Source organism: Hoplias malabaricus, chromosome 2 (assembly GCF_029633855.1).
Source record: "Hoplias malabaricus isolate fHopMal1 chromosome 2, fHopMal1.hap1, whole genome shotgun sequence".
Taxonomy (NCBI): Eukaryota; Metazoa; Chordata; class Actinopteri; order Characiformes; family Erythrinidae; genus Hoplias; species Hoplias malabaricus.
In genome coordinates this window covers 76,498,921-76,521,255 of record NC_089801.1, presented here as the reverse complement: position 1 = coordinate 76,521,255, position 22,335 = coordinate 76,498,921, and the positions used below count along the sequence as shown (strand labels likewise).

The following is a 22,335-nucleotide window of genomic DNA, read 5'->3' as shown; positions in this document are numbered from 1 at the left end:
TCCTGGTGTGCCACCACCCAGAGAAGTAGATAGATTACACACTGAGAAAATTAGATTATCTGTCAGAAGTTTAACACCCCTCTTGCTCGTGTTTAGTCCATCTCTCCTAAAAATTTCTCTCTTCCCAAAAAGCAAGTTAAAGTTGTCAATGAAGTTCAGTCCATTTGACCTGCAGCTGTTCTGTAGCTGTTCTGTTCTGTTCTTTAGGAGAAAAAAATAATTATCACAGAACTTATTATTCTAGAACTGTTTTATTCTCCATTCAGGCTGATAAATACAGAGCCTTGGAGGGAACGTGGGAAAAAAAATTAATTAGAGTGAACGATTCACATGTTTTAGCTAAATCAAGTGAACAAATTAGTTATTAGTGCTGGAATTGCCATTAATCAATACTTGTGCAAAAAGTTCTCAAGCTTTTTTCTCTCCAGCTAAAGTCTGTGTGTGACTCAGCACAGAGCAGCGTTTGCACCCCAACTCCCCCGGTATCGATATCAGCGCTACTGGCCCTGTATTTACTTGGTATCGGATCAATACCAAAATTCCTGGTATCGCTCACTTCAAATTATCGATATTTGGATCGATCCGCCCACCTCTATGTAACAGATAGGACCTGTAGTGTTGCATGAATTTTCCCTCGTGTGGGGGAAGCTCTGGGTGTGCTGTTTTTTTTTGTTTTTTTTTTTGTGCCTGGGCCTGCAAGGTGGAGGCAGATGTCGGATGACGTGTGTTAATTTGCGGGGGAGGTGCCTATATGTATTGCCCTGCGCAGTAGCGTTTGTTTGGCATGGTGGATGCTTGCAGCGAACTTTTACTGCTGGTTGGAGACGTGATATTGTAGGTATGTGTTGTGCGATTAATACATGTCAGTGCATTTTAGATGCTGAACGGTGTTTTATTGTACTACAGGCTGAGTAACCCTCGAGAGCCATAAAGGTGCGAGGTGTGTTGGAAATCACTACGTGTGCATGCTATTACGGGGTGCAACAAACATACTGCAGTTAGCTGATTACATTGGGAAGGGCGTGTGAGTATTAACATTTTGTTTTTGGAGTACTAGCTAGTGAATAGAGAGAGAGCTGGGAATACTAATGCTCACTTTATGTAAACGAGTGAAACTATACTCGTATAATAGAGGTATACAAATACAAAACTCTTCAGATGGCAGGACACCCAGGGGTCTGAGTCCTGCCCCCTATGTGATTTGTGTGTAGCCTATGCTGTTCTATGTTAGTATGAGGTAGTAAAGCTTCAGGACCTTATGAGAGTCACCTGAAATATTGAGCTGGTAGCGTACAGCCTATGTGACTTTAGTTCAAGTTTAACACCTACCTAAATCAAGCTCATTATATCCCCCTCTCCACAAGCAGCCAGAATCAGCACACATCCGTATTCTGAAGAGTCTTTGACAACACTAACTTTGTTTAAAGTTAAATCTCAAGAGGTTTTATTTGTACACAATTAATCTTTTTCCAAAATCAGTTTTTTTCTATAGGCAGCAATATTCAGCAACCAGTAAGTAAAGTTGTATTAAAGGCAGCGTTCTAAACACTCAAACATTTCACTACTCTTAACATTTCCCGTTGTTAGCTTCTTTTGGTGGTTTTACAATTTACACAGCTGGCCGAGCATTCCATACAAAAGAATCAATAACAATCTATTGTTTTACTTTCTTAGACCCCGTGTTCAACTTATTAAACATTACAAACACAATTATGAACAAAGAAAACTCGTTTATCCCCTTTTCCACAATAAAGTCTCTAGCAACTCTTTGAGCAGAACTTCAAAACTCTTCTTTTCAGGTTAAAGTCACCTTTCTTTGGCCCAGTGCTAGAGCAAAGAGAGGCTCTTGTCAGGGTGTACTCGCGAAGTGAATGAGGGATATCCTAACAGTGTCTCTTTAATGGCGGGTACCAAAGGAGTTAGGGAGTTTGAGGGCGTTGCTGCACCGTTTATGTTAAACTGTCCGTTTCCACGATTCCGAGGGTGTCTGAGGATATCCGAAACGTCCATTCACTCTGACTCATGAAGCCGAAAAATCGAGTCTGCGCTATCAGACTCATATTCAACTACGATATAGCACCCGTTGGCTGTACTTCAGAAACCACTCCGCTCACGGCCATTCCACACCAACCTCTCGTTTTTCCTTTTTCGTCCCGTTCCTTTCTTTTTCCGCCCCTGTCGCTCCTGATTGGATACCAGATATACTCTCCAACTTCTCATTGGCTCCTACACCTTACAAGTCCTTACGCTCTTCTCTCTTTTAGTCCATTGCTTAAAGGAGCATCTTTATTTATTTTTTTTTAAAATACAAAATAAAAAAACAATGAATGTTTTCTTTAGTACGATACAGTCACATCAATATGGGCTGTCACATTTAGTTAATTTGTAACTGCAGAACTGTTTTAGAAAACTAACAATTATTTCCGCTTACACTAGTGAACTGTGTAAGAATGTTTTAATTTGAGTAGCAGTACAAGTAAGACATTGACTTAAAGGATGACTCTATGCTGCTAGGATTGGAACTTGTACACGGGATGCGGTGCCAGATGGAAGCTCAATACCAGTGGAGGAGTGCCTAGTTGTGGTTACCGAAGCGTGTGCAGGTCTGTTACTAAGATACATACAGGTAACGGTGTGTTTGAGTGCCGAAATATGTATGGAAGTGTGTTTACCAATTTTTTTTCTTTTCCTAGATGGGATCATGAAGGGATGGATTGGGGTAAATTGTTATTGTTTGTTTTTTTTGTTGCAGGTCGCTGTGTGACTGTACCAGCCACTGTTTTCCTTCCTCTAATCTTTTTTTTTATTATTTTTTTTTGTGTAGTTTTTTTATTATTCTGGGTTATTTGATTTATTAAAAGCTTAATGTCCTCCTTGCTATTGGAATAGTTATTCCTTGTCTTTTAGACGTATCTATAGATCTATTGTGTTTTAACAGTATATTGCTAGAAAGTCGATTAGTGGGCGGTATGGGCCAAAATATTCACAAGGGGTTTTTATTCTTTCTTTTTGATTCTTGTATGTTCCCTTTGTTTTATCGCTTTAATCATTATGGCAGTTTTGAGCTGCACTGTGGTAATTGGTGTGGAGTGGGTTTTTTTTGTTTGCTTTATTGGGTTTTATATATATGTGTTTGTGTGGGGTGATGATCATTTATTTATTATCTTATTATTGTGGGATTGGATCCAGCCTGTATAATTGCCATTTGTGATTTGAGTTTATTTTTTTTTCTTGGGTTTGTTTTCTCTTGTGGATTATTTATCGATGCTTTCTGCTAACAAACTTTTTAGATCATTTTATTATTTAATAAAGTGTTTAAATCTTGCTCCTACTTCTGTGCTGTCTCCCCTCATTCAGTGAGGCTCTTTCGGGGATGGGAGAAAATTAGAATTGAGTCATTGTGGTGCTATTTAGGTTAAAGGGTTAGGATTGTTACGATAACCCTTGATAGAAGTTGAAGTTGGCACCCGAGGCAACATCTGGCGTAGTCGGCAGGATATTTTTACGGAGGCAGTACTGGAAAGAAGTTAGGAGCAGGGTTGGATGTTCATTTTTGTTGTTGGGAAAACAGTGGCTGGTTGAAAGTTTGATCCAGAAGAGTGGTTGTGATTCTGTTTAATTTTGTTTGTGTGCACACGCTAGGACCAGGGCTATGGAGGATTGGCAAGAGCAGCTCAGGGCTTTGACGGAGCAGCTACAGTAGCTTCAGGCCAATAATGCTAACCTCCGTCAAAGATTGCCAGGGGAGCCAGGGACTTCAGGTCAGTCAGCACAGAGTGGAGGGGCTGATTCTTTGACCACCACCACCAGGGTAATGGAGCGTTATGTGTTTGTTCCCCGTGAGCGAAAGTGCCTGCCGTTCTCTGGTAATGTTGCACAGGATACCTTACCTATAGAAGAGTGGGTGGAGGAGGCTCGTCGGTGTTTAAATAGCAGGCATATGACGGTAGCGGAGCAAGCTTTGTTTCTTTTTGACCTACTCGATGGGGAGGCTAAGGTAGAAATTAAATTTCGTCCTTTAGCAGACCGTAGTGAGCCAGAGCGTATTATTAAGATCTTATTGGAGATATTCGGGTGTTCGCAATCTTATATAGAGGCACAAAAACAGTTTTTTCAGCGCCGGCAACGGGAGGGAGAGACCTTGCGAGAGTTCTCGCATGCACTCCTTTCGCTGATGGAGGTGGTTAAACAGAAGAACCCTGAGGCTGTCCCTAATTCTGATGTTCTGGTAAGGGACCAGTTTATAGAGTATGTTAGAGAAGATGGGAGTTGAAGCGGATTGTTCGGGATGAGCCTACAGCCTCTTTCTTGGTAATTTGAGGAGAAGCATTGCATTGGACAGCTGAAGGGGAGCGAGTAAGCCAGGTTCGGGGGAGAGCCTTGTCTTGTAATTCCCAATGGGAGGTAGTAAATAATTTGCAAACTACTACCACTATTCCTCCTGGGGACTTAGCAGAAGTGAAGGAGTGCTTACGTAAGTAACAGGCACAACTAGATGTTATCTTAAAACAGCCAGCGGGTAGTCCATCATTAGGATGTGGGGCTGGGCCTGGAAGTTACCAGTATAAACAACTGCGGTTTGCGGCTGACGGTAAACCTATTTGTAGGCGTTGTGATAGGCCGGGACATATTGCTAGGCATTGCCCAGGTATAGTAGAGCGTCCATTTGTGCCGCAAGGGGAGAGGGTTACGCCCGAGCGATCGAGGACAGCTGTTAGTGTTTCGAGACAGCCACAGGGAAACTAACCCCCTCCCGTGTGGAGAGCCACACACTGGGAGTGGGATCAGAGGGCTCTAGTGTACATATTTGTTTAAGCGATGGTTCTAGACTGGTAGGCCAGTGTCCTGTCGTTAATGTATTGGTAGAAGGGGTGGTAGTACCCTCACTGTTGGACACTGGTTCAATGGTGACCACCGTTACTGAAGGGTTTTTCCAGGCACACCTTAAGTCTAGAGTGCAGGACCAACTTCAGTCGTGTAGTTGGCTGCGGCTTAAAGCAGCAAATGGGTTGGACATTCCATATTGTGGTTATGTAGAATTAGATATAGAAGTTTTGGGAAGGGTTTTGCCTCGAATGGGAATTTTGATAGTGAAGGATTCAGAGGATGCATTTTCCCAGCAGAAAAAGATGGAAGTACCTGGTATTTTGGGGATGAATGTTTTGGGGAGTTGTTATAAGGAATTGTTTAATTTGCATGGGAATCAATTATTTTGGTCTCCTGTAGTTCAGACTGCTCCAAAAGGCTGGAGAGCAGCCCTTTCCGAGTGCCAATTATTAGAACGGTTAGCTGGTTCTGGACACCTGGGACCAGTAGTGGTACCTCGAGGCCCAGCGGTGCGTATTGCAGCTGGTACGTTAACACTGGTCCCCGCTGTTTGTCGACAGGAAGTGGTTTCTTGTGTAGGGGCTGTTTTATTAGAACCTTCAGATTCAGGAGAGGGCCTTCCTTCAGGGTTGTTAGTGCCTACTGCATTTCTGCCTATTCGAAAGGGTAAGGTGATGGTCCCTGTGGTTAATGTTGGTCAGGAGGATCGGTGGCTGAAGCCCAAGGTCATACTTGGGGAGGCCTGTATGGCGAGCGTAAACCCAGTAAATCGGCCAGTTTGTTTTTTTGAACAAGGTGATCAACAGGGCCCTGTAGCATACATACAATCTATGGAGTTAAGTCAGTCATTAGAAGTGGGTTTAGAGACTGTGTCTTGGCCTAACTTGAGTGTAGAGGAGGACCAAGAAGCAAGGTCCCTGTTATGTAGGTATGCTGCCATATTCAGTCGAGATGAGGGAGACTTGGGATGTACTACCTTGGTGAAGCACGAGATCCCCTTATTAGATAGTGTCCCAGTTCGGCAGCGTTATCGCCGCCTTCCTCCTTCGCAATATAGTTTGGTGAAAGCTCATATACAGGAACTGGTGGAACAGGGTAGAGTGGTGCCAAGTTGCAGCCCCTACTCTTCCCCTATTGTTGTGGTTCAAAAGAAAGATGGGACCATATGCCTTTGTGTAGATTATCGTCAGCTGAACGCTAAAACCCGAAAAGATGCATTTCCTCTCCCAAGAATTGAGGAATCTTTGGACGCGCTGACTGGAGCAAAATTGTTTTCAACATTGGATCTTGCTAGTGGTTATAACCAGGTTCCTATGGCAGAGAAGGACCAGGCCAAGACTGCATTTTCTACCCCGTTTGGGTTATTTGAGTTTAAACGTATGCCGTTTGGCCTGTGTAACGCTCCTGGGACTTTTCAGAGACAATTGAGCGAGTTTCATTTTTTTTCAAACACAAGTTAAATATTTGGGTCATGTTGTCTCGGCTGGAGGAGTGTCCACTGACCCTGAGAAGATTGCCGTAGTTGCAGAGCGGAAGGTACCATCTACCCTTACGCAGCTACGTTCATTCTTGGGTTTTGCCTCGTATTATAGGTGTTTTGTGGAGGGTTTTGCCAAGAGTGCAGCGCCATTGCATCGCTTAGTTGCCAAGTTACAACCAAAGAAGAATAGACAACCATGCTCTGGCAGGTCCCTGCAGGATTATTGGGATGAAAACTGTGCGCAGGCTTTTCAAGACTTGAAGTCAAAACTCATTACCGCTCCAGTTTTGGGGTATGCAGATTCCTCTAAGCCATTTGTCCTGGAAGTAGATGCTAGTTCCTTGGGGTTAGGTGCTGTGCTGTCACAAGAACATGAGGAAGGGAGGAAGCCAATTGCTGATGCCAGTCGTGGGTTGAGACCTACCGAAAGGAACATGACCAACTACAGTGCTATGAAATTAGAGCTGTTAGCTCTAAAGTGGGCAATAACAGAGAAATTTAGGGAATATCTCTTAGGAAAGTTTTTTGTAGTTTATACAGATAACAATCCATTGTGCAGCGTTGGGTGGCTCAGCTTGCCTTGTTTGATTTTAAAGTACTTTATCGTTCTGGTACTGTAAATAGGAATGCTGACGCTTTGTCACGGTTGCCGCTTCCATCCAATTCTGTTAGCTTGGCAGAAGTGGCTCCTGGCATTACAGTTCCAACTGAAATTCAAGGTCGAGGTTTGGTAACGGTCTCTACAGAGGTGGTGGATGCCGTTCCAGCTCGTAGTAAAGCAGACTTGTCCATCCTCCAATCGGAGGATCCAACATTGAAGAGTTTCTTGTCGTATTGGAGGCATGGGCAAGCTCCCTCTAGGGCGTAGCGGGCCCAGTTGAGTGGAGAAGTTTTAGAGTTGTTACGCCAGTGGAAACGTATTAGAGAGCAGGAGGAAATCTTGTATCGTGTATCCTCTGTCCCAGTTGAGTTTACAGAACGATTACAGCTTTTATTGCCAGTAGTTTTGCAAGAGGAGGTGCTTAGAGCACCTTGTATGACCTCCTTAGGACTTTACCCCCTGAAAAGAAGAGGCGATGGCCTCAGCATTTGTCCACGGTTTTGTTTGCCTATAATACCACAATTCATCAGTCCACGAAATATTCACCATATGAGCTGATGTTTGGGCGAAAACCCCACCTCCCAATTGATGCACTCTTGGGGGTGGAGATGGAACCACTTGTTATGAGAGGGGAAAATGATTGGGTGCAAGAAAATCAGGAAAGTTTGGTTGGGATGTATGCTCATGCAGAGAAGAATATGAAAACGGCTGTAGCATATCGGGCACGACATGGCAAACCTCTGCCCATCCTTCCAGGAGGGACACGGGTATATCGCCGTAATCACCCCCAAGGGCGCCATAAGATTCAGGACGAGTGGGGCCCTGAGGTATATGAGGTGGTGCGGTGCTTGGATGAGGTGGGTACATTATACAAGATAAGACGGTGTAGTGGGGTTCCCTGGGGTGGAATTAAATATTTACCGGTCGGATTTGCGACCTCTCCCTGTTGGTGTGCGCATTGTAGGTCCATCTTTAGTTGACCAACCGGTGCGGTCAGTTCCACAAGAACTAGATGCAGACTTGTCCCAGGAGGAGTGGGGTGAAGAGGAGGAACTGGAAACTATGGTGGTTGTCCTCAGTTGTGGCAAACAAGTGCCCTAGTACCCTCGGCAACACATCAGCTGGGGGCCCCTTTGGTAGATCAAGATCTACCTCAGTGTTTTGTGGAGGAACCAGTAGACCCTCTGGGGAATAGGGGTGAAAATATGGGGTTGCAACAGACACCTGGAGAAGGGTGTTCTTCTGAACCTGTTAGACGATCTTCTCTGGGCACAGCAGGGCAACATTCAAATCCCTTCCACCTACCAAGATCGGTAGTTGGTTCCAGTAACGGAGGAGAGTAGGAGACTGCACCCCATGTGGCAGTAGTGTCCATACAGGATGTTTTTAGGCCTTGGCTATAGGGTCCGCCCACGGGACGTGCTCACTTGTGGAGGGGGGGGGGGGGTGGGGGGGGGGTGGATGTAACAGGTAGGACCTGTAGTGTTGCATGAATTTTCCCTCCTGTGGGGGGAGCTCTGGGTGTGCTGTTTTTTTTTGTTTTGTTTTTTTGTGCCTGGGCCTGCAAGGTGGAGGCAGATGTCGGATGACGTGTGTTAATTTGCGGGGGAGGTGCCTATATGTATTGCCCTGCGCAGTAGCGTTTGTTTGGCATGGTGGATGCTTGCAGCTTGGATGTTAGCACCCGAGGCAACATCTATTGAACAGAACGGCATCATTGCTCGTACGAAACAACTTCAAGTCTTGGGAAAACCATTGTCATGTCTCAGACCTTGTGTGATTAAACATTTCCAATGTCAATGTCATTAAAAAGGAGCTCATGACAAGATTTTCATTTTTATTCCTTCACCAGAGAACACAAGCTGAAGACTACACATTCATTTTATTTTCATTGTTCATTTAAAGAAAGTCTTAACAAAGCACTTTTTATGCTAAATTATACTCTTCAGAATGTTCTACAAATACTAAGTACCTTGATGAATTTTTTGATACAATTAGTCTCCCCCAATTAGACCCTTCAATAAAATAAACATTAGATGCCCCAGTAATATTTGAAGAATTATCTAAAATCATTAAATTAATGCAATAAGGTAAATCTCTTGGTCCGGATGGGTTTTCAACCAAATTTTTATCATTTATTTCTAAACTTGCTCCCTTGATGGTCCCAAAGAATTTATATCAATGGACGAAAAATAAAGCCTTTAAATGTGGCTACTTGGGGCTGCTTGTTTTATGTTTTGCAAAAATTTGGGTTTAGTGAAAACTTTGTAACTTGGATTAAGGTTTTTTATTCCACATCACAAGCATCAGTTAGAACAAAAACTTGAATTCTGATTTTTTTTCCCCTCCACCAATCAACTAGACAAGGATCCATCCATCCAATGATTGCCAAAATTAAACTAGACCTTAAAAGGTGGTCACTTCTATCAATTTCATAAGCATTATATTAAGATGGATATATTACTCATACTATTATATTTATTTCAGTCTATACCAGTATGTAATCCTCTCTAATTCCCTAAATTTAAAAAGTTAGACATGGAAATTATCCATAAAGGATATAACTATTCTTGGTAAGCACTCCTTGTCAGCCAAACGTATTAATTGCTATTCTACATTAACCTCTTTGTAATCCTTATTTAATATTTTGTGCATATATAATGTTACAATATAATAATTAAATCCTCCTTATTTCTCCAATTTGGAGAATTAGAATACATTTAAATTTTTCATCTCTCCCCATATCAGTTCCACTCCACGCTAAGTTTATTCTCTGAGACATCAACCATAGAAATTATTAATTAATGTATTTATTATTTGGTCCAACTGTGCAGTTATCATTAGAAGACTTATATGTGGATGGAACCTATTTATCGTTTCAACAGCTAGTGGAGAAATTCTAATTGCCCAAAAGCATTTCTTTAGATACTAGCAGGTTTGCCTGGAATATAAACCCGGAATTCCTGGCACTACCTCATCTTTCAATATTCTTTTGAAGCTACTTGCTCTCTTCATGAAGATTATATTGCAACTTTATGAATTAATCCAATCAGTTAAAGCTGAGACTTTAGAGAAAGTTAAAGCATTATGGGAGGCAGATCTGGAAATCAATTTTACAGATGAAGAGTGGGAGGAGGTCTTAAAAAGAGTACATACATCTTTGATTTGTGCTAGACGCAGATTGATACAATGTAAAAGTGTTCACAGAGTTTACTGGACCAAAGTAAGACTTAAGAAACTGCATCCTGATATATAGCCCATTTGTGAATGTTGTTGTTCAACCCCAGCCTCGTTAACTCATGTCATGTGGTCTTGTTCAGCAATACATAGATAATGGTCTGATATTTTTTTTAACAATATCAAAATGTTTTTAATGTACAATTCAAACCTAATTCAGTTACAGCATTGTTTGGCACTGTCCTATTTCTAGAACCAATTGGAAACCACAAGTCTAATTTTGTGGCTTTCCTGACCCTCTTTGCCAGGCACCTTACACTATTAAATTGGAAATTATTAAATTGCCCTTTCTGTAATTCCTAAAATGATGTTTAGAACTATAAATTAACTTTCTTTTGTTGATTCTTGATATATATATATATATATATTTTTATCATTAGGCCATCACTTCTCAACATAACTTGACTTTAATGCTTTGTCTAGACCCACATTAAATAACTCAGTTTTGCCCTGTATTGATAAACGTTGGAATATCAAATTTAATTAAAAGGCTTATGTGGGGTGGAATCAATAATTCTACTTTCAGACAGATGTTGTAATTATTGTCATTATCTGTAAGGTGAATATAACAGTTAACAAGGAAATTGTCAGTATTTCTAAACAAAAAAAATTCAAAATGTTTTAAAGCCTTACTCTGAGCTATGTTACCTTTAACACAAATTTTTCAACAAAGTGAAAGTGACAGTGAAAGCAAAATAGACTGGTGTTTCATCAATGTCGAGAGTATTTTTACTCAGGTGAAGCAGCAACACACATAACAGCTTTTCTCAAGACTGAACCCTCGGATCTCTGAAAGGTAATTAAAAGCAATACTTTTTTTTTTTAACTAACTAAAGAGTTAACTGATATTTTAAATATACAAGTTTATACATTGTATGGTACAATGTACACTGCACTTTTGAATATTATTTGGAGCTATTCCCCATAGGTGTAATAGGTTTAAATACAAGCACCTTTCAAATGTGAGATCCACATTCAAATTATGATCCACATTTGCCTTGACATTATTTGGATACTCATATGCAAATTCACAATTTGTTTTCAGATTTGAATACATGTCTGCCTGATATGAAACGATTGGAAAGTTCTGAACCTAATGAATGTAATTGCTGCATCATTTGAACCCAGCAGGTGTCCTTGACATTTTGTGAATATGTCATGATGCACGGACTAATAGAAATACGCCAAAATGACTGGAAATGAAAATATTTTTACACTGACCTGAATTGAAAGTTAAGCAGGTTTTTTTCTTCATCTGTACAATTACTAGTTTAGAGAGACATTTTTTTGGATTGTGACAATATGGCAATACAGGTAAATTGGGTTGAATAGGTTAATTTTGTCATAAAGGAAAACTGAAGGTACTTGGAACTTTCTGATAAAATTGTTTGATGCAGTAGAACAGAATGTTCCAAATACTTCAAGGTGCACTGCATAAACAATTAAAAGGATGCTCCAGTTACTTTGTTTTTCTTTGTCTCTTCATTTCAATTCAAGTAGAACTGTACACAAGTTTAACTGGACACTCCACATACATTCTTGTAACAACGACATAATGTATTTTAGAGTCTTCTGACTCCAGTTCCATTTTTAAAGGGTGTGTCACAACACAGTTAACTTGACAACTTTTGAACTACTAAAACCATTGAAGAGAGGTTCAGATAGTATCCTTGAGTAAATACTTTCCACAAGTAAGCATATAAAAGGTACAGCTATGTATAGCACCGTAGAGTAAAAAAAAAATCCATTTGTGGGTGACTGGGTAAACGTGTTCAATTGTCCACAGGTGTCAATGTGTGAATGATTCTGTGTAAGCCCTGGACACACCATGTCTCTGATCAGGATGAAGATCGAAGTTACAGAATGCTTGTATTCACCAGTATATTTAAAATACCTATTCCAATAGCCAAAATTATGTGGAAACCTGGCCATCACATTTCTTTCTATGCTGGACATGCCATTCAAAAACTATGGGCAAAATTATGAAGTGGGATCTCCAATATCTTGTCCTAAGAATCTTTACTTGAATTTGCCCTCATCAGCCAAAAGGGTCATTTGTAGGGTCAGACATGTTAGACAAGAACGTTTCAGAACATTTACAGGCTCAGAATTCTTGTTAAAATATTCAGATTTTGGGTAGTCTTATGCACATGCAATACGAAAGTGATATTTTCACAAAATATCCCCTTAAACATTCATTTATTTATTGTTTATAATCACTTTATACTAATGAAATGGTGGGTCTAGGGCCCACAAGGATCCGCAAGGCAGGTACACACCCTGGAAGGGGCAACAGTCCACCACAGGCCACCACAGGGCCAGCTGCAGCCTTAAGGACAGAGAAGCAGGTTTGAAACTGGAGATTTGCAAAATCCCGGAACTGGCAGGAAAATATTCATCCATGACTGAAGTTCCCCTGAGCAAAGCACCTAAACCCATGGACACCCCCTGCTAGTCAATCCACCTACAGGAGTGTGTTTTTGGACTGTAGGAGGAAACTGAAACATATGGAGGAAATTCACGCAGACACAGAGAGAACACACCAAACCCACAGTATGGTTTGAGCTCACAACCCTAAGACCCTGGATTTACATGTTGGGCCAACATCCTTTAAACATTAACAAAAGTCATTCTGATAAAATCCCAACTAATAAGCAACACCCACTTAATCTTCATTGTATTTTGGTCCACTGCTTACACAGATAGCAGACACATTTGATCTGTCTCACTTTTGGCAGTTACGGCTCAGTTATGGCACTGGCAAGTGTTGTTTGTTCAGTATATGTGCCAAATATCTTGACACAGGCTTGACTTTGATTATAGCAAGTGTTGTGTAGGACAGGCATGGCTCCAACATCAACATCTGGCTAGTATATACTTGTGGCTGAGTTGAGGCAGCCAGACAGTGCTATCATTCTAGGCCAAATGTGGGCCATTAAAGAATGCTTTTGGGGTAATGTTGTGTGCAAACGGATAAGAGGGCATGTTTTTCAGAAATGACATTCAAGTAATTACTGTACTGGTTATAACAAGACATCATAAGTCATCCACTGAATGGTCTAAGGAACCCAGAAAAATAATTTCCTGCAATTATAAAAAAGTTATGTTAAACAGAAATTTATGCCTGTGTGCCAAAGTTACGGTATTGACATCAGTCAATAACATTACATATTGTTCACAGCTGGTGAATGATAAAATACAAGAAATGGCTCGGCTTTTTCGACGTAAACCTATACGTGAAACTCGAACCCCAGCACCAGCCATTACAAGCGCAGGTAAAGTACTGGGAACTACTTTTTTTTTTACCTAAAAATAAAGCTAATTTGTGGATAAAATTCTCAACATGCTAAACTCTTAAAAAAAAAAAAAAATAACGATTGAATGTAGTTTTTGAATTTAACCACTTTCTAAATGTATCTGAGGACTTTATCTGATGAGCTTGTCATCTACTGACTTTATCGAATGACCTGCCTGCTTTCAGTGTCTGCAAATCACTGTTTGAAAATATGTGTATATGTTTATTCTCCTATAATGCGCCTAATAAACTTATAAAATTATTTTATCACAGAAAATCTAGTTTGTTCACATATATACTTTTATATCTCACAGAATATGAAATACCATGGAGGCCAGTGATATGGAGGTATGACCCTCAACCTAAATATTTTGTCTTTGATAATTATATTTCAGTTTAAATCTAATTGACTGATAAGTATATTAACGTCATGTCCGGATATACCTCCTAAACAGTAACTCTACCAGAGAATCTATGTTGAGGGGACTGAAGAGGTTCCATCTTAGAACTCCGGACGTCAGTTGCCTTAAGATTATGCTCCATGGCCCCATTGGAGCAGGAAAGTCTAGCTTCATCAATTCAGTCAACACCACGCTCCAAGGTCGTATCACAACTTTGGCACTGGCAGAAGCAAGTGCTGGTACAAGCTTCACTACCAAGGTAGTAACAAAGCTACTAAATATGCTCTCAAACCTTTAATGAAATGTACAAATGTCTACAAAATTAAAGAAATCATTCACTTGTGACTTCAAGACATCTGCGCCTAACTGTGTGGAAATATTAAATTATATTTTAATTAATTACATTTTAAAGTTTATAACCTTCCCTTCAAACAATAGTTCAAGCAATAGTTCAAGCAAGTGGACAAATATGAATTCAGTTATCTCTTCCACAATATTCCATATCATAAGGTATAAATGGGAATTTTATGGCAAGTCTGTATAAACAGCAGAAGAAAAATAAGGGCCATTTAATCATTAAATGTACTTTTGTGTTTTCTTTTTCCAGTTAAAAATCCATAAGTTGAAGACAGGGGAACCAGGATGTTTCTACCCATTTGTATTTACTGACATCATGGGTCTGGAACCAGGGCAAGGACATGGGGTACACACAGATGACATATTCAGAGTATTACGTGGTGAAGTAAAAAATGGTTACACGGTAAGTTGACAGAACACATGACATTCCCAAGTCTCTTGCAAGAAACAAAGCATATGTGTAACATGATATAATGCAGGGAATCCTTGTAATAATTAAAAAAATAAAAATAAAAATTACCATTCATATACAGTGCCTTGCGAAAGTATTCGGCTCCCTTGAACTTTTCAACCTTTTGCCACATTTCAGGCTTCAAACATAAAGATATAAAATTGTAATTTTTTGTGAAGAATCAACACAAGAAGTGGGACAAAATTGTGAAGTGGAATGAAATTTATTGGATGTGTCAAACGTTTTTAACAAATAAACAACTGAAAAGTGGGGTGTGCAATATTATTCGGCCCCCTTGTGTTAATACTTTGTAGCACCACCTTTAGCTGGAATTACAGCTGGAAGTCGCTTGGGGTATGTCTCTATCAGTTTTGCACATCGAGAGACTGATATTCTTGCCCATTCTTCCTTGCAGAACAACTCGAGCTCAGTGAGGTTGGATGGAGAGCATTTGTCAACAGCGGTCTTCAGCTCTTTCCACAGATTCTCGATTGGATTCAGGTCTGGACTTTGACTTGGCCATTCCAACACCTGGATACATTTATTTGTGAACCATTCCATTGTAGATTTGGCTTTATGTTTTTGATCATTGTCTTGTTGGAAGATAAATCTCCGTCCCAGTCTCAGGTCTCTTGCAGACTCCAACAGGTTTTCTTCCAGAATGGTCCTGTATTTGGCCCCATCCATCTTCCCATCAATTTTGACCATCTTCCCTGTCCCTGCTGATGAACAGCAGGCCCAAACCATGATGCTGCCACCACCATGTTTGACAGTGGGGATGGTGTGTTCAGGGTGATGAGCTGTGTTGCTTTTACGCCAAACATATCATTTTGCATTGTGGCCAAAGAGTTCCACATGTTTGGTGTGTCTCCCAGGCTTGTGGCAAACTTTAAACAAGACTTTTTATGGATATCTTTGAGAAATGGCTTTCTTCTTGCCACTCTTCCATAAAGGCCAGATTTGTGCAGTGTACAACTGATTGTTGTCCTATGGACAGACTCTCCCACCTCAGCTGTAGATCTCTGCAGTTCATCCACAGTGATCATGGGCCTCTTGGCTGAATCTCTGATCAGTCTTCTCCTTGGTAAAGATGAAAGTTTAGAGGGACGGCCGTGTCTTGGTAGATTTGCAGTGGTCTGATACTCCTTCCATTTCAATATGATTGTTTGCACAATGCTCCTTGGGATGTTTAAAGCTTGGGAAATTTTTGTATCCAAATCCGGCTTTAAACTTCTCCACAATAGTATCTCTGGCCTGCCTGGTGTGTTCCTTGGTCTTCATGATGCTCTCTGCGCTTTGAACAGAACCCTGAGACTGTCACAGAGTAGGTGCATTTATACAGAGACATAATTACACATATGTGGATTCTATTTATCATCATCAGTCATTTGGGACAACACTGGATCATTCAAAGATCCTCACTGAACTTCTGGAGTGAGTTTGCTGCACTGAAAGTAAAGGGGCTGAATAATACTGCACGCCCCACTTTTCAGTTTTTTATTTGTTAAAAAAGTTTAACATATCCAATAAATTTAATTCCACTTCACAATTGTTTCCCACTTGTTGTTGATTCTTCATAAAAAAATTAATTTTATATATTTATGTTTGAAGCCTGAAATGTGGCAAAAGGTTGAAAAGTTCAAGGGGGCCGAATACTTTCGCAAGGCACTGTATACACACAATCCAACATTTTTCTCAAATCTAGGGTGTTAATATCTAGTCTCTTCTAGAATGGTTCTACACTAGATTTTGAAACAGGAGTTAATGGCATTCAGCCATGAGAGTCTTATTAATGTCAGGTACTAACATGAAATCCTTTATTTTTATAATGTGAATTCACTCTGACTCATCCCTAACTGTAGTTATCATTACAGTAACACTGCATTATTGTTTGTTTGTTTAAGTTTAATCCTGTTTGTCCAATTGCGGAAGCTAACCAACACTTCAAACCTGACCCCAGTTTAAAAGACCAAGTTCACTGTCTCGTGAGTGTTTTACCAGCAGACAAGATATCTTTAATCTCCGAAGATGTCTTCCAGAAGATGAAGCATGTTCATAAAATGGCACATGATTTGGGTGAGTTTTGAGAAGTCTTGTATAATTTTACTGACAGATTTTAGAAATTACAGAAATGATTTTCAATGAAAATAAACAGGAATTCCTGAGGTCATCATCATGTCCATGGTGGACAAAGCATGTCCACTTGTGAATGACAACCTGAGAAAAATCTACATCAGCAGAAATATTAGGGAAAAAGTGAGTATAACAGCCATTTTGTTTTGCACCCATCCCTGCTATATGATATCTCCTTATATGCTGCTTCAAGATGTAATTCACAAAAACACTGTATCTAAATTTCTGATGATGTTTCCTCACCATATGCTGCTCTCCAATCTGTTTGCATGCTCAAAACTATTGTAATCTGTTTACAAGCCCCAGTGTCTGTAAATGGGTGAAAACCAAAGCATCTTAGTCTGGCATGCTAGGCTTTCTTTCTGCAAACTGCATGAAAATAAACACAGACCACCAAATGCTACAAAATGAAACTCAAGTTTCTAATGAGCTTCTGTGGCAATTCAAACGGAATAATAACGTACAGAAATTTTTAACTTAGGCCACATACAAATAACAGTAGTTTTTTTTTTTTTCTTCAAACAGTGTTCTACTTTAAACGACGTAGAGCTTCTGAATATAAACAAATGAGAGAACAGCATTTCCACACAATCATAGATGTTGGTCTGTTGCATTAAAGATATGAAGTACACTTCAGAAATTACATTAAGGGGATATGATTATTACTCAGTTCTCACCCATGTTTTGTCAAATCCAGCCTGATTGTCATCCCTTAAAAAAAATTTGACCAAAATTAACTTCCTCAAAATTTTTTGAATTTACCTTGTACTGGTTAAGTTGTTTCAAATCAACTTATATATATATATATATATATATATATCAGTGGCGGATGCTGGTCTTTCAAGGAGGGAAAGCTCAATTTCAGCCTACATCATAAAATGTGTAGAATTTATTTATACATAAATTCTACACTCCGTTCCTTTTCAAGAAAATGATCTGTGACCCTGTCGTACCAACAAGGCGTCTTTTCCAGGGACTTGACTAGTGTCCTCTCAATGGCCAGCAGAGCTAGGCTGCTTAAACGGCCTTGGCCCATGTGAAGTGTGTCCGTCTGTGAGTGCTTTGTGACGGTGGAGGGGCTCAGCAGCACCCGCTGGACAGAAACTTCGATAGAAGTCAGAAAGAGTGATAGAAGTCAGTCTCCAAACACAAGCAGCTACAAAAAACCCACCAGAAATAGAAGCTCGATTTGTCACTAGTTGTTTTTAACAAAGAAAATGCAGCTAAGAGGATTAAGAAATTCTGGTTCAATTCAGAACAGAATGAAAATGTAACACTCCCACGGATCTTTACACCAAAGGATCGCTGATTAGCTCGTTTCGCTGTCCATCAAAAAGGGATTCAGCCTCAGACAGATCATCCAATCATCATGCAGAAGCTGAGTGTCTGGGCCAGCCGAGGCCAGCCCACTGCCCCATAGACCCCCAGAGACGCTGAGCGTCTGATGGGCGGGACAAAGCCCAGCATTTATCCAATCACTCGTCTCGGTTCACTCGTTTAAATCACTGTGAATCTGCGGGAATGATTGAGAGGAAAGCCGTGTCTTTACCAGTGATAAGAAGCTGATTCTGAACAAAGGTTAAGCGCATTGTAGTGCATATTTATTCAATGACATGTACACACAACAGTATATATTTGATCACTTATTTTTTGACATTTTAGGGGAAGCTGAGCTATATATATATAGCCCATTTAAAAAGCTGCAGATGTCAAACAAAGCAGCAACCTTCTTCGTATATGTTATGGCAAGACAAACAGAAAATATTTAAACAATCCTAATATATGGTATATAAACTAATACATTTTGACTGATTGCTCATATATATAATTGAAATAACATTTATATACATTACATTGAATTGTATATATGAACTGAAAGTGTTTTTACTATGTTTGCCCTCTAGATTGAGGAGTGTAGTAAGAAATCTGGGGTCCCAGTAGACTATATCTACCCTGTGAAGAACTACAGCGAGGAGGTTAACACTAACATTGATAAGGACATTTTGATTCTGAAGGCAATTGACAATATTGTTAGGTTGGCCAGTTACTATGTAGAGCACCAGGATTATCTTCATCAATGAAGAAAAAAAACAACACCTTTCAAGACAAATGGATTGACTTGCTTTTGTAAGATAACTGAATTGTGGAGTTATTGAAAACATTTCAGTAGCACTTCCTATGCATCCTGTATACACAGTGCCTAACAAATGCATTTAATGTCATTCATGATACTTTATAATAACTGTATTTTTCATAGTGCATTATAAATGAATTTATAATACATTGTATTGCATACTTGATACCTTATAATGACTACATAAAATCTGTATAATTACTCATGAATAGATATAGTCTCATTTACTACTACTGCCACACAAGTCTCCCAGAGGGTACAATGTTCTTATGAACAGATATTTTAGTATATATAACACCTACCTTTATGAAACTGCACTCATATTTTATAAAGTGATATGAATGTAGCTATTTCTATGTATAAGTAGATATACAGGCTTATATCCTAATAGTGTATTATGTATTACAAATGATGCATTATAATGAAGCTGAAAAACTATCCCAGATAGGTTTTCATCTCCTGTAACATCTAATTTTTACTTGTTTTTAATATTTACTTTATATTATATATAATCCAAATATGTTAAATGCAGGCAATTTTATTTTACTCTCTTCTGCATATTACATATTTTAGACCTCTTTGTTTATTATTATTATTATTATATAATTATGTTAGTTTTAGTTCCATGTTTTAGGATCTGTCCTTGTCTGTTCATTTCTGTGTATTGCTTATTTGTCTTCTTTCATTTAATAAACCAACATTTGCACATGCATCCTGGATACTCTCTTCTGTCTTGTGACTTCATCAACTGACAGGAACGTTCTTACCAAACAGGTTTCTTTCATGATTATGGTGTATACATTAGCATGGTGTAGACTGATGATATCAAAAGAAGTAATCTCTCTTTGTGGAAATAACTGATACTGGCAGTTGATTCATATGTTTCAAACTTGAAGGCACAGTTTATATACTGGTATTATCAGTTAAAAATGAGACACTCTTACAATATACTCCATTGAGCTGGATTTTAGTTAACAGCATAAATACACATCCCTAGAAGAGAGTGTGAGAAAGAAGCTTTAAAATGCCAGTTCATATGAAAACATAACAATAACAGGTCATATTAGTTCAGTTAAAAAAAATAAATAAATAAATAATAGTAGATAAGTTATGTGTATGTATATATATATATATATATATATAATTAGATACAGAATACACAGGTAAACATACAATAAAACATCAGTACTGGAAAAGAACAAAAGAGCTCAAAGAGCTTGTTCTAGCCACTATTACAATTAATTCTAACTTAAATTAGATACAGTTTGGGTATCGTTTTAGAGAAATACAGAATAAAGCATTATAACAGAAGATGGGTGGGGTAATGCTAATTCAAAAGAACTGATGAAGAAAATAAATAGATGGGAGGTCATATTGTTACATGTTCTCAAGTTGGGTGGCAGACAGTTCCAGATACAAGGCCCCCAAGGTGAAATTGTGAATTGGCTTAATGTAGCTGTGTTGAAGGAAAGATCTAGGTTGTCTGAGACTCTCGTACTGTATTTCAATATTAAGTTGAAACATATTTTGGAAACAGGAAGAAGGCTATTCTTAATTAAGAAAATAATCTAATTTGAAATAGAACAAGAACAAACATAGCATGAAGAGCTCATCATTCTGACAACTCACTTCTGAAGAACACATAGGGATGTTAGGTTACTGTTTCCTGGAGCAAAGGGCATGTGATATTTTTTCTGGATGATTTAGTTTCAAACCAGGAAATGTTATTAGTTAATTCTGTATTACGAATTAAAATTTGCCTGTAGCAGTTTTTGTTGGATAGAAATAAATGTTGGAATTATCAGCAAATTGAAGTACAAATTTAAAGAACCAAATTTAGCAGGCAAATAAATGATGTACACATAAAAAGAGCATTTAAAAAGAGCAAATAAAAACAAAAAAAAATTAACCACAAAAGACAAAACTATGGAAATACAGCTCAAACTCATGCTTTAATAAAGTGGGGGTTTTTTTCTTGCATGTTTGTTCGGGATGCTTTTTGTGTATGAGTTAAAAATTGAAGGTTTTTGACAGCTTTTTTAAATTATTATATTTTCAGTTCCAATATGTAAAAGTGGAACATCTATATGTTCAAATACAGAAGTTAGATATATTAATTAACACAACAGTGAATTGCTAAGTCATTGAATGAAGAGAACTTTATACCAAATGTTGGTGAATAAGCTTTCTCACATGGATCAAATAAGAAATATCCAAGCTTGTGTTAAAGCAAATTTATTCTGAGAGGAATAAACCCTTTTTCAAGAAGTAATTTTAACAGTTACTACATATAACTATTTTGGCCTTGCATTTGTTTGTGCAAACTCCCTGCAAACATAGCAGCACTTCACCTACAAACCTGTATAATGTTGGAGAATACAGAGCAAGGAATTTGAGACCATTCATCTTTAAAGAAACTCTAGATTGTCTAGTGCCTGGGCCCTCTCCAGTGTAATCTTTGTGGATATTTAAATCAGAGGGCTGATATGGTTACAAGAGATCCTTTTGTGTTCAGTAAACAAATTGTGTTGATATAGACATATTTTAGATATTTTTTTCTCCTAAAAGATCCAGTGACATGTTTTCAGGTTCTTGGCAGAGGCATTATATATATATCACCATCTTCGTCTTTTCCGATTAATCTATTTCACAGTGTATGTATACATTATGTTCTAGTATTTCTGGAGTCAATGATGTCATATACCATAACAAGGTTCCCAGGACGACATTTGGAGGAACAACAGACCCACAAATTGATCAACCCTCAAACATGTTTAATTGTTATTATTTTTATGTTATCTGTTGCCAAAAAATGTCACTCAATTGATCTGATCATATAACATGGTTTGAGGCAAAGTTCCTTTATTATTTAGTAAATTCCAGGTATTTATTTATTTGTATGCATTATTTCTTGTGTGTGTGTGTGTGTGTCATTTTTTAACATGTATGTGGCCTTGGCTTTCTTGATGCCAGTGGTGAGACTGTTTCCTGGTCCTCTCTTTCTCAAACTGATTACAGAGTCTTGAGCTGATTAAAATATTGTAACTATTTTACATATCTGCTATTTTCTGGTGAGACTAGGCACAGGTTATTTTGCATTCTCCTAGTTACTAACTGACTGCTGGAACTTCATAAGCAATATATTTTTAAAGGATTGCCAAGCAGCTAATTTTGACAAGCCAACGAATGACGCAGAAGGAATTTATTACATAGGCAGTGGACCTCCAGACATCCTGCAGACAGTAAAAAAGAATGAATGAGAAGAGTTTTGTCCACAATAAAAACTTTCAAAACTATACCAGGAAAAACATATACAACCACAGATTGGATTCAAAATATTACAAGAATGCAAGTAGCTAAGGTTCATGTATTTACCCAGAACTGTGCCAACAGCTGATGGTGGGGGGCTGTGTTAGTGC

The 22,335-nt window shown here is 38.8% G+C and overlaps 1 protein-coding gene across 4 annotated transcripts; it reads left to right on the top strand.

The window, feature by feature from the left end:
- The first annotated feature begins 789 nt into the window (after window positions 1-789).
- On the top strand, window positions 790-19,442 carry LOC136687515 (interferon-induced protein 44-like). 4 transcript variants are annotated; one of them, XM_066661981.1, is made up of 11 exons: window positions 790-838; window positions 907-1,024; window positions 2,515-2,603; window positions 3,643-3,761; window positions 13,327-13,420; window positions 13,755-13,788; window positions 13,896-14,100; window positions 14,449-14,601; window positions 16,554-16,725; window positions 16,805-16,905; window positions 18,687-19,442. In XM_066661981.1, the coding sequence occupies exons 4-11, from the start codon at window positions 3,717-3,719 to the stop codon at window positions 18,861-18,863; spliced, it is 981 nt and encodes a 326-aa protein (XP_066518078.1). In that variant the 5' UTR covers window positions 790-838; window positions 907-1,024; window positions 2,515-2,603; window positions 3,643-3,716; the 3' UTR covers window positions 18,864-19,442. The 4 variants fall into 4 exon arrangements, with proteins under 4 accessions (XP_066518078.1, XP_066518080.1, XP_066518081.1 ...); XM_066661983.1 differs by lacking the exon at window positions 3,643-3,761; XM_066661984.1 differs by lacking the exons at window positions 907-1,024; window positions 3,643-3,761 and having other exon boundaries at window positions 817-838.
- Window positions 19,443-22,335: the final 2,893 nt, after the last annotated feature.